Raw genomic sequence first — 12662 nt, 5'->3', positions numbered from 1 at the left:
TATTCCCTCTACGAGAGGCACCTAGACAAAAGAGACTTCAAGAAACATTGATGCTATTCAAACCTTTCGTTTTGTTGGCACAATTCACAACTCTCAATTTCAGAGCAACAACCCTGACGAGAGAGAAAGACAGAGAGACTCTTGACACAATTCACAACTCTCAATTTCACAGCAACAACCTTTACAAGAGAGAAAGAGAGACTCTTGAATCTTTGGATCTGCTCAAAATGATAAGGCAAATTAAGCCCAATTTTTTTTGTAGAGAGAGAACGAGGGCTAGTAGTGAGAAAGAGAGGGGGTGGGTGATAACAAAAAAGATAGGGTGAGACAAAGGGCCAGGATAAAGATAGTTTAACCTCAAATATATTGACTTTTTGACTAACATAAAAGTAAGAAAAAAACAATGTTAGAATTGAGAATATGATACTAAAAGTTTTGAGGGAAAAGTTTTTAGAGATAAGATGCCTACAAACTTTATTTTGAAAATGCCTCCTTTCTAAACCACCTTCTTGCACTCTTCCTCCTTTCTTTCTCTCATTCTCCTCAAATCTGGCAGTGTATAGAGAAAAAAATTCTCTCCCCGTGATTCTCCTCAAATCTGAGTGATTCTCCTCAAAGTGATTCTCCTCAAATAGCATCTACAGAGAAAGATTTGGGGAGCTCTCTTCCCGTGAAGGAGCTCTGCCTTGGCAAAGTTCAAAAGGTCTGAAATAATAGGGCCAGTACGTTTTGTTTCAATTGGTAGTTGGCATACATATCAAGAAATCTCATATTATGTAGAATTGAGATTTAATATTTTAATACACTTACAAAAGGAAATAGAAGCCGGAGAATCACAAAGATTCGAGAGAAAGGGCGTAGGAGGCAATATAATCTATGCTGGGTCCGGTGATAAAGAAAACTTAAAAATAAGGTAAGATAGATATTTACAATACAATACGTACTATATACCATTTTATATATAAAAATGCTTTAATAATATTTAATGAATAATATTTAATGAATAATGTTTTAATAATATTTAAATAGTATTCAAATAAATATTTACGATTAAATAAATACTAATAATACAATATATTTCTTTAAATACAAGTTGTTAAACACAAGTTACCTAAAACTTCTTCAATATTTTAACAAAGAACTTTGCCCTTCGTGTTACATTTTTGGAGCAAAGTTATACTGGTATATGCTACATTACAACAACGGCGTTGCAGAGATAGAGAGAGAGACAGACATGAAGAGAAGAGAAGAGAAGATGAGAAAGAAAGGAGGGGGTATCGGTAAAACACCCGCCCACAGCATAGAGGCTCCGGGAGAGTGTGATGTCCATCTCGGGGGGTAGAAGATAGAAGATTGAGAGAGCGAGCTTTAAACTTTTTATTGGGACCAATGGAGGGGAAGAGCATGTATTGTCCATTTCAATGGCTCTAATGGAGAGAAAACGTCTCACAAGGTCGGCAGAGGCATGCAGAGAGGCAAGTTCATCCATTAATGGTAAAGGATATTTAGGACTACATGGAGAGAGATGTAAACTTATCCAAGTTATAAAAGGAGAGAGATTGTAGAGAGAAATACTTATCCAAGTTATAAAAGGAGAGAGATTTGTAGAGCGATAGGTTGAGCTCATCTAAGGACTAAAACCAGGAGAGAATGTGGGATAATGCGAAAGATGTGAGAGGAGAGAGAGAATGTGAAGTTAATCTTCTGTCAAATGAGGATGAGAAGTACGAAGCCGATCCAAGAACGTAGAGAGGGATGTGAAGCTCATCCAAGGGCTAAAAAGGAGGAGTGAGATATGAAGACAATTTACGCGCACAAGGAATAAAAAATTGATACCAAGTTTGGATGGAAACTTCTTATGAATGCACAAGCACTGAACTAACAACACATACCATACATGAAAGATGGGCATGAAGCGAATACCAGCGGAAATCGTTTATTTACAGAAAAAAACCAAGCTGTAACCACAAAGAAGTCTCAGACATTCACATCTACCATATTTAAAACTAATATAGTTCTTGATTAATTAACCAGAGCCCATGACTCGCCCAAGATGCAGACACCCTACTTGCAGCAACTAAAGAGAAATCATTTATTGAAGAAGAACCATTCAGACCACCACCTGCAATATCAACGCAAAACAAAGGTCTAGAGCCCACCACGGAGACGGAGCACAAGGTGGAGGGTAGACTCCTTCTGGATGTTGTAATCCGCAAGGGTACGACCATCCTCGAGCTGCTTCCCTGCAAAGATGAGCCTTTGCTGGTCGGGGGGGATGCCTTCCTTGTCTTGAATCTTCGCCTTCACATTATCAATCGTATCAGAACTTTCAACCTCAAGGGTGATGGTCTTCCCAGTGAGCGTCTTCACAAATATCTGCATCCCACCACGGAGACGGAGCACCAGGTGAAGGGTCGATTCCTTCTGAATGTTGTAGTCGGCCAAGGTTCGACCATCCTCCAGCTGCTTACCAGCAAAAATCAACCTCTGCTGGTCTGGTGGGATCCCCTCCTTGTCCTGGATCTTGGCCTTGACATTGTCAATGGTATCCGAGCTCTCCACCTCAAGGGTGATGGTCTTTCCAGTGAGGGTCTTAACAAAGATTTGCATGCCTCCCCTCAAACGAAGGACAAGATGCAAAGTCGACTCCTTCTGGATGTTGTAGTCAGCTAACGTACGCCCATCCTCCAGCTGCTTACCAGCAAAGATCAGCCTCTGCTGGTCAGGGGGGATGCCCTCCTTGTCCTGAATTTTGGCCTTAACATTGTCAATTGTGTCGGAGCTCTCAACCTCAAGGGTGATAGTCTTGCCAGTGAGGGTCTTTACAAAGATCTGCATGCCTCCCCTCAATCGGAGGACAAGGTGAAGGGTCGACTCCTTTTGGATGTTGTAATCGGCCAAGGTGCGGCCATCCTCGAGCTGCTTGCCAGCAAAGATCAAGCGCTGCTGGTCAGGAGGGATACCCTCCTTGTCCTGGATCTTGGCCTTGACATTGTCAATTGTGTCAGAGCTCTCAACCTCGAGGGTGATAGTCTTGCCGGTGAGGGTCTTTACAAAGATCTGCATGCCTCCCCTCAATCGGAGGACAAGGTGAAGGGTTGACTCCTTTTGGATGTTGTAATCGGCCAATGTACGGCCATCCTCGAGCTGCTTGCCAGCAAAGATCAAGCGCTGCTGGTCAGGGGGGATTCCCTCCTTGTCCTGGATCTTGGCCTTGACATTGTCAATGGTGTCTGAGCTCTCAACCTCGAGGGTGATAGTCTTCCCGGTGAGGGTCTTTACAAAGATCTGCATGCCTCCCCTCAATCGGAGGACAAGGTGAAGGGTCGACTCCTTTTGGATGTTGTAATCGGCCAATGTACGGCCATCCTCAAGCTGCTTTCCAGCAAAGATCAAGCGCTGCTGGTCAGGGGGGATTCCCTCCTTATCTTGGATCTTAGCCTTAACATTGTCAATGGTGTCCGAGCTCTCAACCTCAAGAGTAATAGTCTTGCCTGTAAGGGTCTTAACAAAGATCTGCATCTGCAAGTCGCAGAGACAGAGGGGCCCATGAGAATCTAACACAAAATGACGAATTAAGCAAGTTCATACAAATATGGAACTTCCAAAAATCAACCCACAAATTAAACAAGGCTAAACATCTAAGGGGTTCAACCCACAAATTAAACAAGGCTAAACATCTGAGGGGTTTACAACAGGACAAGAATGAATTATAACGCAATAGAACAAGTAAGCAAGGACATAGCATACAGACATGTAGAATATAAACTAAAAACTAAAACCACAAAGAAGTCTTTGCTAACATCCTAGGTAAACTAAGAGAGGACCACCCATCACTCACAAGTGTAGAGGTTTGACATATAAAGACAAGATACAGTTTCTACCATTACTGATCCAAATATATCATTTAAATTACTTAAAACATCTTGTAGAGAAAGTAAGGAAAATTATAGCAAGACAAATTCATCAAATAAAAATAACTTTCAAAAACAAGCATCGAAACAAGCAGGTCAAGATAAACTAGGCCATAAATTACTCACTGTAGAAACCCCTGGAATCACTGAAACAAAAGTAAACCACCTTGAAAATTAAATCTATAGATAACAATCTTTATAATCGTGCAAAGAGATCGCTTAGGACCACATTCATCATAAAAAATAGGTTTATCAAGAGAAACTCTAAAAGCCTTGAAAATGAAATCTATAGGCAACAAATCTTCATAATCATGCAAAGAGATCACTAAGGACCACATTCATTAAAAAAAGGAATAGAAGAGGAAGGAAAATAAAATAATGGCATCAGTTGAAATTACTGAAAAGGATAAAATTAAAGACCACAATTCCAAAAGCACTGGTCAAAGGTATTAGATCTGAACAGAAATATATAATCTAAACAGAAGAAAAATTTAATTCAATTACAGATCCCCCGCAGAACACCAAAAATTCCAAATAAACAAAAGATATTTCTTCCTTTGATCGGAAAATCATGACAGATTCAACAAATGAAGTACACGAACAGTAAGACCATCCCTTATCTTAATAAATGTCAGATATAACCATTAATATTCCTCGTTATAATAATTTAGTAATGCAACAAGTATAGCAAGCAAATACCTCATACCACGGCCAAACAAAAAACAAAAACAAAAACAAAAAACAAAAAACAAAAAAGAGAAGTTATATCAATCAAAATAATAAATTCCCCAAAATACAATTGGAACCATGAAGCTATTAACTTAAATAAATGATCAACAAATCAATGAAATCAACCAAGATCCAACTACAAGATCATTAACCCAAAGATCTAACAGGAAACCAAATCATCCAACTTCAAGATCATTAACCCAAAGATCTAACAGCAAACCAAATCAAAGCTGAGAAAAAGAAAATACATCAATTGAAATTCCCAGAATCCATGACGCTATTAACCTAAATAAATCATCTCAACGACATCAAACAACATCAAACAAGATCCTTAACGAACTAATAAGAAAACAAGATCCTTAACCCAGAAAACTAATAAGAAAACAGATTAAAGCAGAGAAAAATATATATAAAAGAGAACAAAGATAAAGATCGGAATACATCTACCGAAACCCTAGAAAACTAGGCAAAAACGAAACCAAATCTTACAAAAAAATAGAACCTTAGAACAAGATAATAAATATCTGAACCTTGATATAGAGAGAGAAACAAAATCGATCGCGCCTTCAAAAGACAAAAGAACCCCGCACCAGAAACGAAACCTCTAGAGAGAAAATATAGAGAGACAAAGAAACGTATGCAATGAAATTTAAGGCACCGATGGGGCTCTTTTATAGCCCAGCCATCAGACGAAAATGCCTCCAATAAATCGAATAACAATCACATTACGCCACGCAAAGGTGATGAGCTGACTAGCATTACCAACCGAGGAGTGGGCGTCGTATTGGAGCCGGGAACCTTTCCATTAATTGAAACGCCGTTATGTCACGGGCCTGAGTTGGACGCCGTTAGTTGACGATGCCGTTGCGATGATGACGAAGTTGTTGAGGGTCGGCCGGCATTACTGACACCGAGTATATTGGAATTTTAACACTTTGCCAAGAGATATTCTACGCCAAATTTATAAATAAATAAAGGTGCGGTTCTTATAAGATTGCAACCTTAAACTATCCAATTAAGGCGCACCTTAAAATGTTATTTGTTGGAAAAAAAATTTAGTATTATCTTAAAATCTATTTTCATACCTAATTAAAAAAATTTAAATTTTAAAATAGTTAAAATCAAGTAGATCTATAAATATTTGAAAATCTTGAAAATAGACGGTCTAGATAATGTGTTGCTAGATGCACTATTTTCAAGATTCAAAAGTTTTTTTTTCATATTCATAAATCTCGATGTTGAGATGATTGATTCGAGGGCTATTTATAAACATTAAAACAACACTTCTGATAGATTTTTTAGGTGCATCTATGATTCTACATTTTAAGGTTGTAACCTTATATAAACTTTTCCCAAAAAAATCAAAACTACACTTTCTATACAACCTACCCTAACCTATTTTTTTTGTCCGATTTTATTCTCCAAAACACACTTTCTAACAAATACCTCCAACTAAATAAAAAATAAAAAAATACTTAAACTATTTTCCTTTACTTTTATTTTATCTACTATCTCTCTTCTATCCCACCAAAATAGGGCTTCGATATTGTCAATGCAGGGCTCCGGCACCATGTAGGTCCACCCATTGTAAAGGGAGGTCCAAAAGTTGCAAAAGATGGTCTGGCATTAGATGTTACTGAATTTCAGGCTCCAACACAATACGTTCCGGCAGTATTCGGTTTCGGTCCTATAGTTTTCTTAAGACGGTCTATCACTAATGCACTCTGGCAATATGACAGTGTCGGATAATATGATGATGTGCTCTGTCAATATGCTATTGGTCCAACTTATGCACTCTGGCAATATGATGGTGTCGGATAATATGATGATGTGCTCTGACAATATGCTATTGGTCCAAAAGTAAACATCAAATCTGCCAAAATGATTTTTTGTATACAGGAAGTGCATTTCTGTTTAAAAAATAAACTTTTTATCTCAAGATAAACATTTTAAAGATATTTTAGGATAAACTTTTTCCCTAAATATTTTCGGATAAACATTTTTAATACATCGATTATCTTCAATTACAAGAAATTCTTAATTACACCGTGCTTTTAAAAAATTAATATCTCATAATTAAAAAGAAATTGTCCAATTTTTAAAAGGCGATATTTAAGTATTAGAAAATTTGAATTTCATTTTTCATTTTTAAAAATAATCATCCCGTGATTCTAAAGTGGCTACCAAAATTTTAAATTGAAAAAATTGTTCCATACATTAAGGGACGCATTTCAATATAAAAAAAGTTGAAATCAAGGGTCCAAATGTTTTTCTATAAAATTATTATTTTTAATTTTAAAATTTATTTATTTATTCATATTTATGATCTCTATATTGGAGATTATACGTCCTTAAAAACGAGGTCCAAATATCGATATTAAAAATGGATTTTTAAGAGGGAACTCATTTCTATATGGACTCATAGAAACTGTTTCCTTTAAATTGAAAGATCCTCCCAAGTAGGTCATCAGGAAGGAGTATAAGTATACTATGCTCCTAAGGAGCGTAGTATACGGCTCATGAGTTTAATTTATTTTTATTTATTTTTAGTTTTTTACCAATGTTAACGAGTTTGAAATTTCTTTTGCAGCATATTTGATTGCTCTCCTAAAATCTCATTGATTTCATCGTAGTTTTAAAATCCAACAATTTCTAATTAAGACTATGATAAGAATTGGTCAGGCCCGAGGTAGTTTTGGAATAATATGGGGCCTAGTCCAGTTCCTTCTTCAAGCTTTTCTTATATATATTTTTTCATTGAGGTTAATAATTTTTTAATTCTTTTTAAATCCTTACTCTCATAAACTTTGATTTTAATTTTATTTATTTATTATATTTTTTAGATCAAATAATTCGAACAGATCTTGACCCACACAATCCAATAATCTGATATAGAGATCTATAAAAAAAAATGGTCCATCCGACCCATCCAGATTACAAAACACTGGATTTCATGTAACTCCTTATTTCCTCCTCCCAAACTGTAATTAAAAGATTGAAAAAGTTTATATAAGGTAGAGGCTGTAATGATCAAATTAAGGGCACCTCAAAATTCACTAGAAGAAGTTGTTTTGGTTTTCAAAAACTCTCAAATCCGATCATCTCAACCTTGAGAACCGTGGATGTAAAAAATTGGACTTTATTCATTGGAAATAGTGTATTTTGTAATGCATTATTTAGGCCGTCAATTTTCAAGTTTTTCAAGTCTTCATAGATATGCTTGATCTATATTATTTTTTAAGCTTTAAATTTTATTACTAAGAAAACTTTTTCAAGTCATTGTAAAGATTTTTGGTATTAAAAGGATATCGTTTGATACTATTTAAAGTACACATTTCTTTGATTGTTTAGGGCCTCGGCCTCATACAAACGGCACCCTTAAAAGATTATGGGTACGATGTATTTACATATGTAAATAGTTTGCAGAAAAATATTTGCATTAGAAAAATATTTGTATGTGCATTTTTTTTACCACGTTTAGTAGTACATTTAAAAAGTACAGTGTGATCAATTTTATAGGTTTGGTGCGATTGTTCCGTGCGAAAATATTTTCGCAAAACCTAGAATAGATATGTATATTTATATTATATATATATATATATATATATATATATATATATATATTATTTACTTATTATATATAATAATTTATATTATTTACTTATTATATATAATAATATATATTAATATATCTTTTATAAATATATTATATTAACTATGTCATAGCACATAAATATAATATTATATAATATCACTTATTATAAATTATTTTTAAAATAATAATACATATTTTATAAATATATTATATTATCTAATTTTATATAGAGTAATGATCCTATGAGATCCTCCTACACCCATTTGTGTAGGACCTCAAAGGATCACCATTAAATTTGGTACAAATCTCTAGAAAAATCAAATCTCATACGCATGTGATAACTTTTCTAGAGATCTGCGCCAAATTTAATGGTGATCCTTTGAGGTCCTACACACATGGGTGTGGGAGGGTCTCATAGGATCATTACTCTTTTATATAATATAAAATAATATATTATTTATATAAAATTTTGTTTATATATTATATATTAATTATTATTGAAATATAATTTATATATTAAAAATATAATTATATATAAATAATATATAATAGTATATACTATATTATAAAAAGTGTGGTTTGTATAGAGCCTAGGCTCTAAACAATCAAATTAGGGCCTACCTTCAAATAGTATCAAGAAATGTGGTTTTAATACTGAAAATCTTTGTGATAGCCTTGAACTATATTTTCATCTTTATTTTTAGGAAAAAATTTATATAAGGTTGCAACCTTCAAATGTAAAATTATAGATGCACCTAAAAAATTCTTTGGAAAAAAATGTTTTAATATTGAGAAACTCTCTAATTGATTATCTCGACATCAAGATGTATGAATATGAAGAAAAAAAATATTTTGAGCCCCAAAAATATTGTATCTTGCAACACAATATCTAGACCATCCATTTTCAAGATTTCCATATGTTTATAGATTTCTTTGATTTTAACCATTTCTAGAGTTTAAAATTTTATAATTAGATATAAAAATAAATTTTCAAATAATCCTAAGAATTTCTTACACCAAAATTATATGTTATAATAAATTTTGGAGGTGCGCCTTATGGATTGTTTAAGGCTGCAACCTTATAGAAACCGCACCCTTATTTATAAAGTTTAAAGCTTAAAAAATAGTGTAGATCGCCAGATCTACGAAAATTTAAAAATCTTGAAAATTGACGGTCTAAAAATGCGTTACAAAATATACTATTCCAAAACTTGAAATCAATTTTTTTCTCATATCCATGCATCTTGATGTCGAAATGATCAATTTGAAGATATTTGGACGGCAAAACAATCTCTTCTAGTAAAATTTTTTAGGTAGGCTCAAAGCCTCAACTCTATTTTAACTTTTACCTATTATAAAAGTGAATAGTGAGTTTGCCTGCGAAACCAAATGCATGGGGAACCACCGTATCGTGATGAAAATTTTTACTACAGTATTTTATTTGTATATGCATTAGTACGAACCAAACGTATGAAACGTGATTTACATACATGAAGTTTTTCTGTGGAATATTTACACCCGAACCAAATGTAGTCAAAGAAATATATATCACCTTGATTTTATACTTTTTAATTATTAATTTATAGCTTTTTTTAGCAATGTTCAATATATATATATATATATATATATATATATATATATATATATATATATATATGAGTAACGATCCTATGAGACCCTCCCACACCCATGTATGTAGGATTTCAAATGATCATCATTAAATTTGACACAGATATCTAGAAAAGTTATCGTATGGATGTGGGATTTGACTTTTTTAAATATCAGTGCCAAATTTAATGGTGATCCTTTGGGGTCCTATACACATGTGTGTGAGAGGGTCTTATAGGATCATTACTATCTATATATATATTATTTTTAAAATAATAATATATATTTTATAAATATATTATATTATCTAATTTTATATAGAGTAATGATCCTATGAGACCCTTCCACATCCATGTATCTAGAACCTCAAAGGATCACCATTAAACTTGGCACAGATCTTTAAAAAAGTAAGTCTTACATCCATGTGATAACTTTTTTAGAGATCTGTGCCAAATTTAATGGTGATCCTTTGGGGTTCTATACACATGGGTGTGGGAGGATCTCATAAGATCACTACTCTTTTATATAATATAAAATAATATTTTATTTATATAAAATTTTGTTTATATATTATATATTAATTATTATTGAAATATAATTTATATATAAATAATATATAATAGTATATATTATATTATAAAAAATGCAGTTGGTATAGAGCCTAGGCTCTAAACAATCAAATTAGAACCCACCTTCAAATAGTGTCAAGAAATATCGTTACAATACTGAAAATCTTTGTGATAGCCTTGAACTATATTTTCATCTTTATTTATAGGAAAAAGTTTATATAAGGTTGCAACCTTAAAATGTAGAATTACAGATGCACCTCAAAAATGCATTGGAAAAAATTGTTTTAATATTGAGAAACTCTCTAATTGATCATCTCGACATCAAGATGTACGAATATGAAAAAAAAATATTTTAAGCCCCAAAAATAGTGTATCTTGCAACACAATATCTAGACCGTCCATTTCCAAGATTTTTATATGTTTATAGATCTCTTTGATTTTAACCATTTCTAGAGTTTAAAATTTTATAATTACATATAAAAATAAATTTTCAGATAATTCTAAGATTTTTTACCCCAAAATTATATGTCATAATAAAATTTGGAGGTGCGCCTTAATTGGATTGTTTAAGGTTGCAACCTTGTAGAAACTGCACCCTTATTTATAAAGTTTAAAGCTTAAAAAATAGTGTAGATCAACAGTTCTATGAAAATCTTGAAAATTAATGGTCCAAAAATACGTTACAAAATACACTATATCCAAAACTTGAAATCCCTTTTTTTCTCATGTCCATGCATCTTGATGTTGAGATGATCAACTTGAAGATATTTGGATATCAAAACAATATCTTCTAATGAAATTTTTTAGGTAGGCTCAAATTTAATTGTTTAGAGCCTCGACTCTATATAAACTTTTCCCTATTATAAATAGTGAATAGTGAGGTTGCCTGCGAAACCAAATCCATGGGGAACCACCATTTCATGGTGAAAATTTTTAGTACAATATTTTGTTTTTTATATGCATTTGTACGAACCAAAAGTATGAAATGTGATTTACTTACATTAAATATTTTATGCGGAATACTTACATGCAAACCAAATGTACTTGAAGAAATATATATCACATTGATTTTATATTTTTTAATTACTAATTTATAGTTTTTTTCGGTAATGTTTAATATATATATATATATATATATAAGTAATGATTCTATGAGACTTTCCATGTGTATAAGACCCCAAAGGATCACTATTAAATTTAGCACAGATCTCTAGAAAAGTTTTCATATGGGTGTGGGACTTGACTTTTCTAAAGATCTGTGTCAAAGTTAATGGTGATCCTTTGAGGTCCTACACACATGGGTGTGAGAGGGTCTCATACGATCATTACTATATATATATAGGAAAAAGTTGGGTTAATCCACTATCTCAAATGAACATATGAGCCCAACGGCCTAGATTGACACTGGGCCGATCTGATGATCACGGATGTCTAATATTGTTTGAATTTTATTTTTTTTTACAAATTTAAATTATTTGAAAGTTTAGGTGTGTGTTCTTCTCATCAAGACACACCTAATAAAATTATAAAATAATTATTTGTAAAAATTAAAATGACTAAAATACCCCTCAAAATATTTTAGGGGTATTTTGGTTAATTTATTTCATGTAAAATATTTTTTGATATTTTTCAAAGATTCATCTATTTTTGATGAACACACGTATAAAATTTTAAGTGATTTGAATTTGTACAAAAATAAATAAAATTCAAACACTATCGGACGTACGTGATGGTCAGATCGGCCCAGATTCAATCTAGGCCATTGGGCTCATATATATATATATGGGAAATGTTTCTATACTTCCCCTACAACGTATAAGATCTATGCTTCCCTTACCGTCCAACTGTCCAATTTTGATCAAAAGAGTCACTCACTGTTTGATTTTAGATCCGATGTCTCAAAGTATTTTATTTTTAGTTTTTTTAATACAGATTGTATGAATATGAAATTTTGTACGTGCCATCTTCTCATTGGGACGCACCTATAAAATATATTAAAAATAATTTTTCAATAAAATATAATGACCAAAATACCCTTTGAATCTTTTAGGGGTATTTTGGTCACTTTATTTTATTTGAAATAATTATTTTATATTTTTCACTAGTGAGAGTTTAATAGAGAATTGGATGTCCAAAATCTGGTGCCAAAATAGTTTATAAAAAAAAATTAAAAATAAAATAGTATAGAGACGTGACATTGTGATTAGCGCAATCTTAGCCCTCCATTCAGAATGGACGATTGGATAG

At 32.7% G+C, this 12662-nt stretch overlaps 1 protein-coding gene across 2 annotated transcripts; it reads right to left on the bottom strand.

Moving 5' to 3' along the window:
* Positions 1–1911: 1911 nt before the first annotated feature.
* Positions 1912–5287, bottom strand: LOC148779920 (polyubiquitin). 2 transcript variants are annotated; one of them, XM_088852398.1, is made up of 2 exons: positions 5146–5287; positions 1912–3522 (listed from the first exon to the last, which is right to left on the bottom strand). In XM_088852398.1, the coding sequence occupies exon 2, from the start codon at positions 3520–3522 to the stop codon at positions 2149–2151; it is 1374 nt and encodes a 457-aa protein (XP_088708524.1). In that variant the 5' UTR covers positions 5146–5287; the 3' UTR covers positions 1912–2148. The 2 variants fall into 2 exon arrangements, with proteins under 2 accessions (XP_088708524.1, XP_088708523.1); XM_088852397.1 differs by having other exon boundaries at positions 5174–5287.
* Between the last annotated feature and the right edge of the window lie 7375 nt (positions 5288–12662).

This window comes from Amborella trichopoda, chromosome 11 (genome assembly GCF_054954075.1).
Source record: "Amborella trichopoda isolate Santa Cruz 75 chromosome 11, AtrichopodaSantaCruz75HAP2 v2.0, whole genome shotgun sequence".
Lineage (NCBI taxonomy): Eukaryota > Viridiplantae > Streptophyta > Magnoliopsida > Amborellales > Amborellaceae > Amborella > Amborella trichopoda.
This window is presented reverse-complemented; position numbering and strand designations above follow the sequence as displayed.

Coding starts and splice junctions, on each gene's coding strand:
- LOC148779920 (XM_088852398.1), bottom strand. CDS start 3,522: ATGCAGATCTTTGTTAAGACCCTTACAGGCAAGACTATTACTCTTGAG.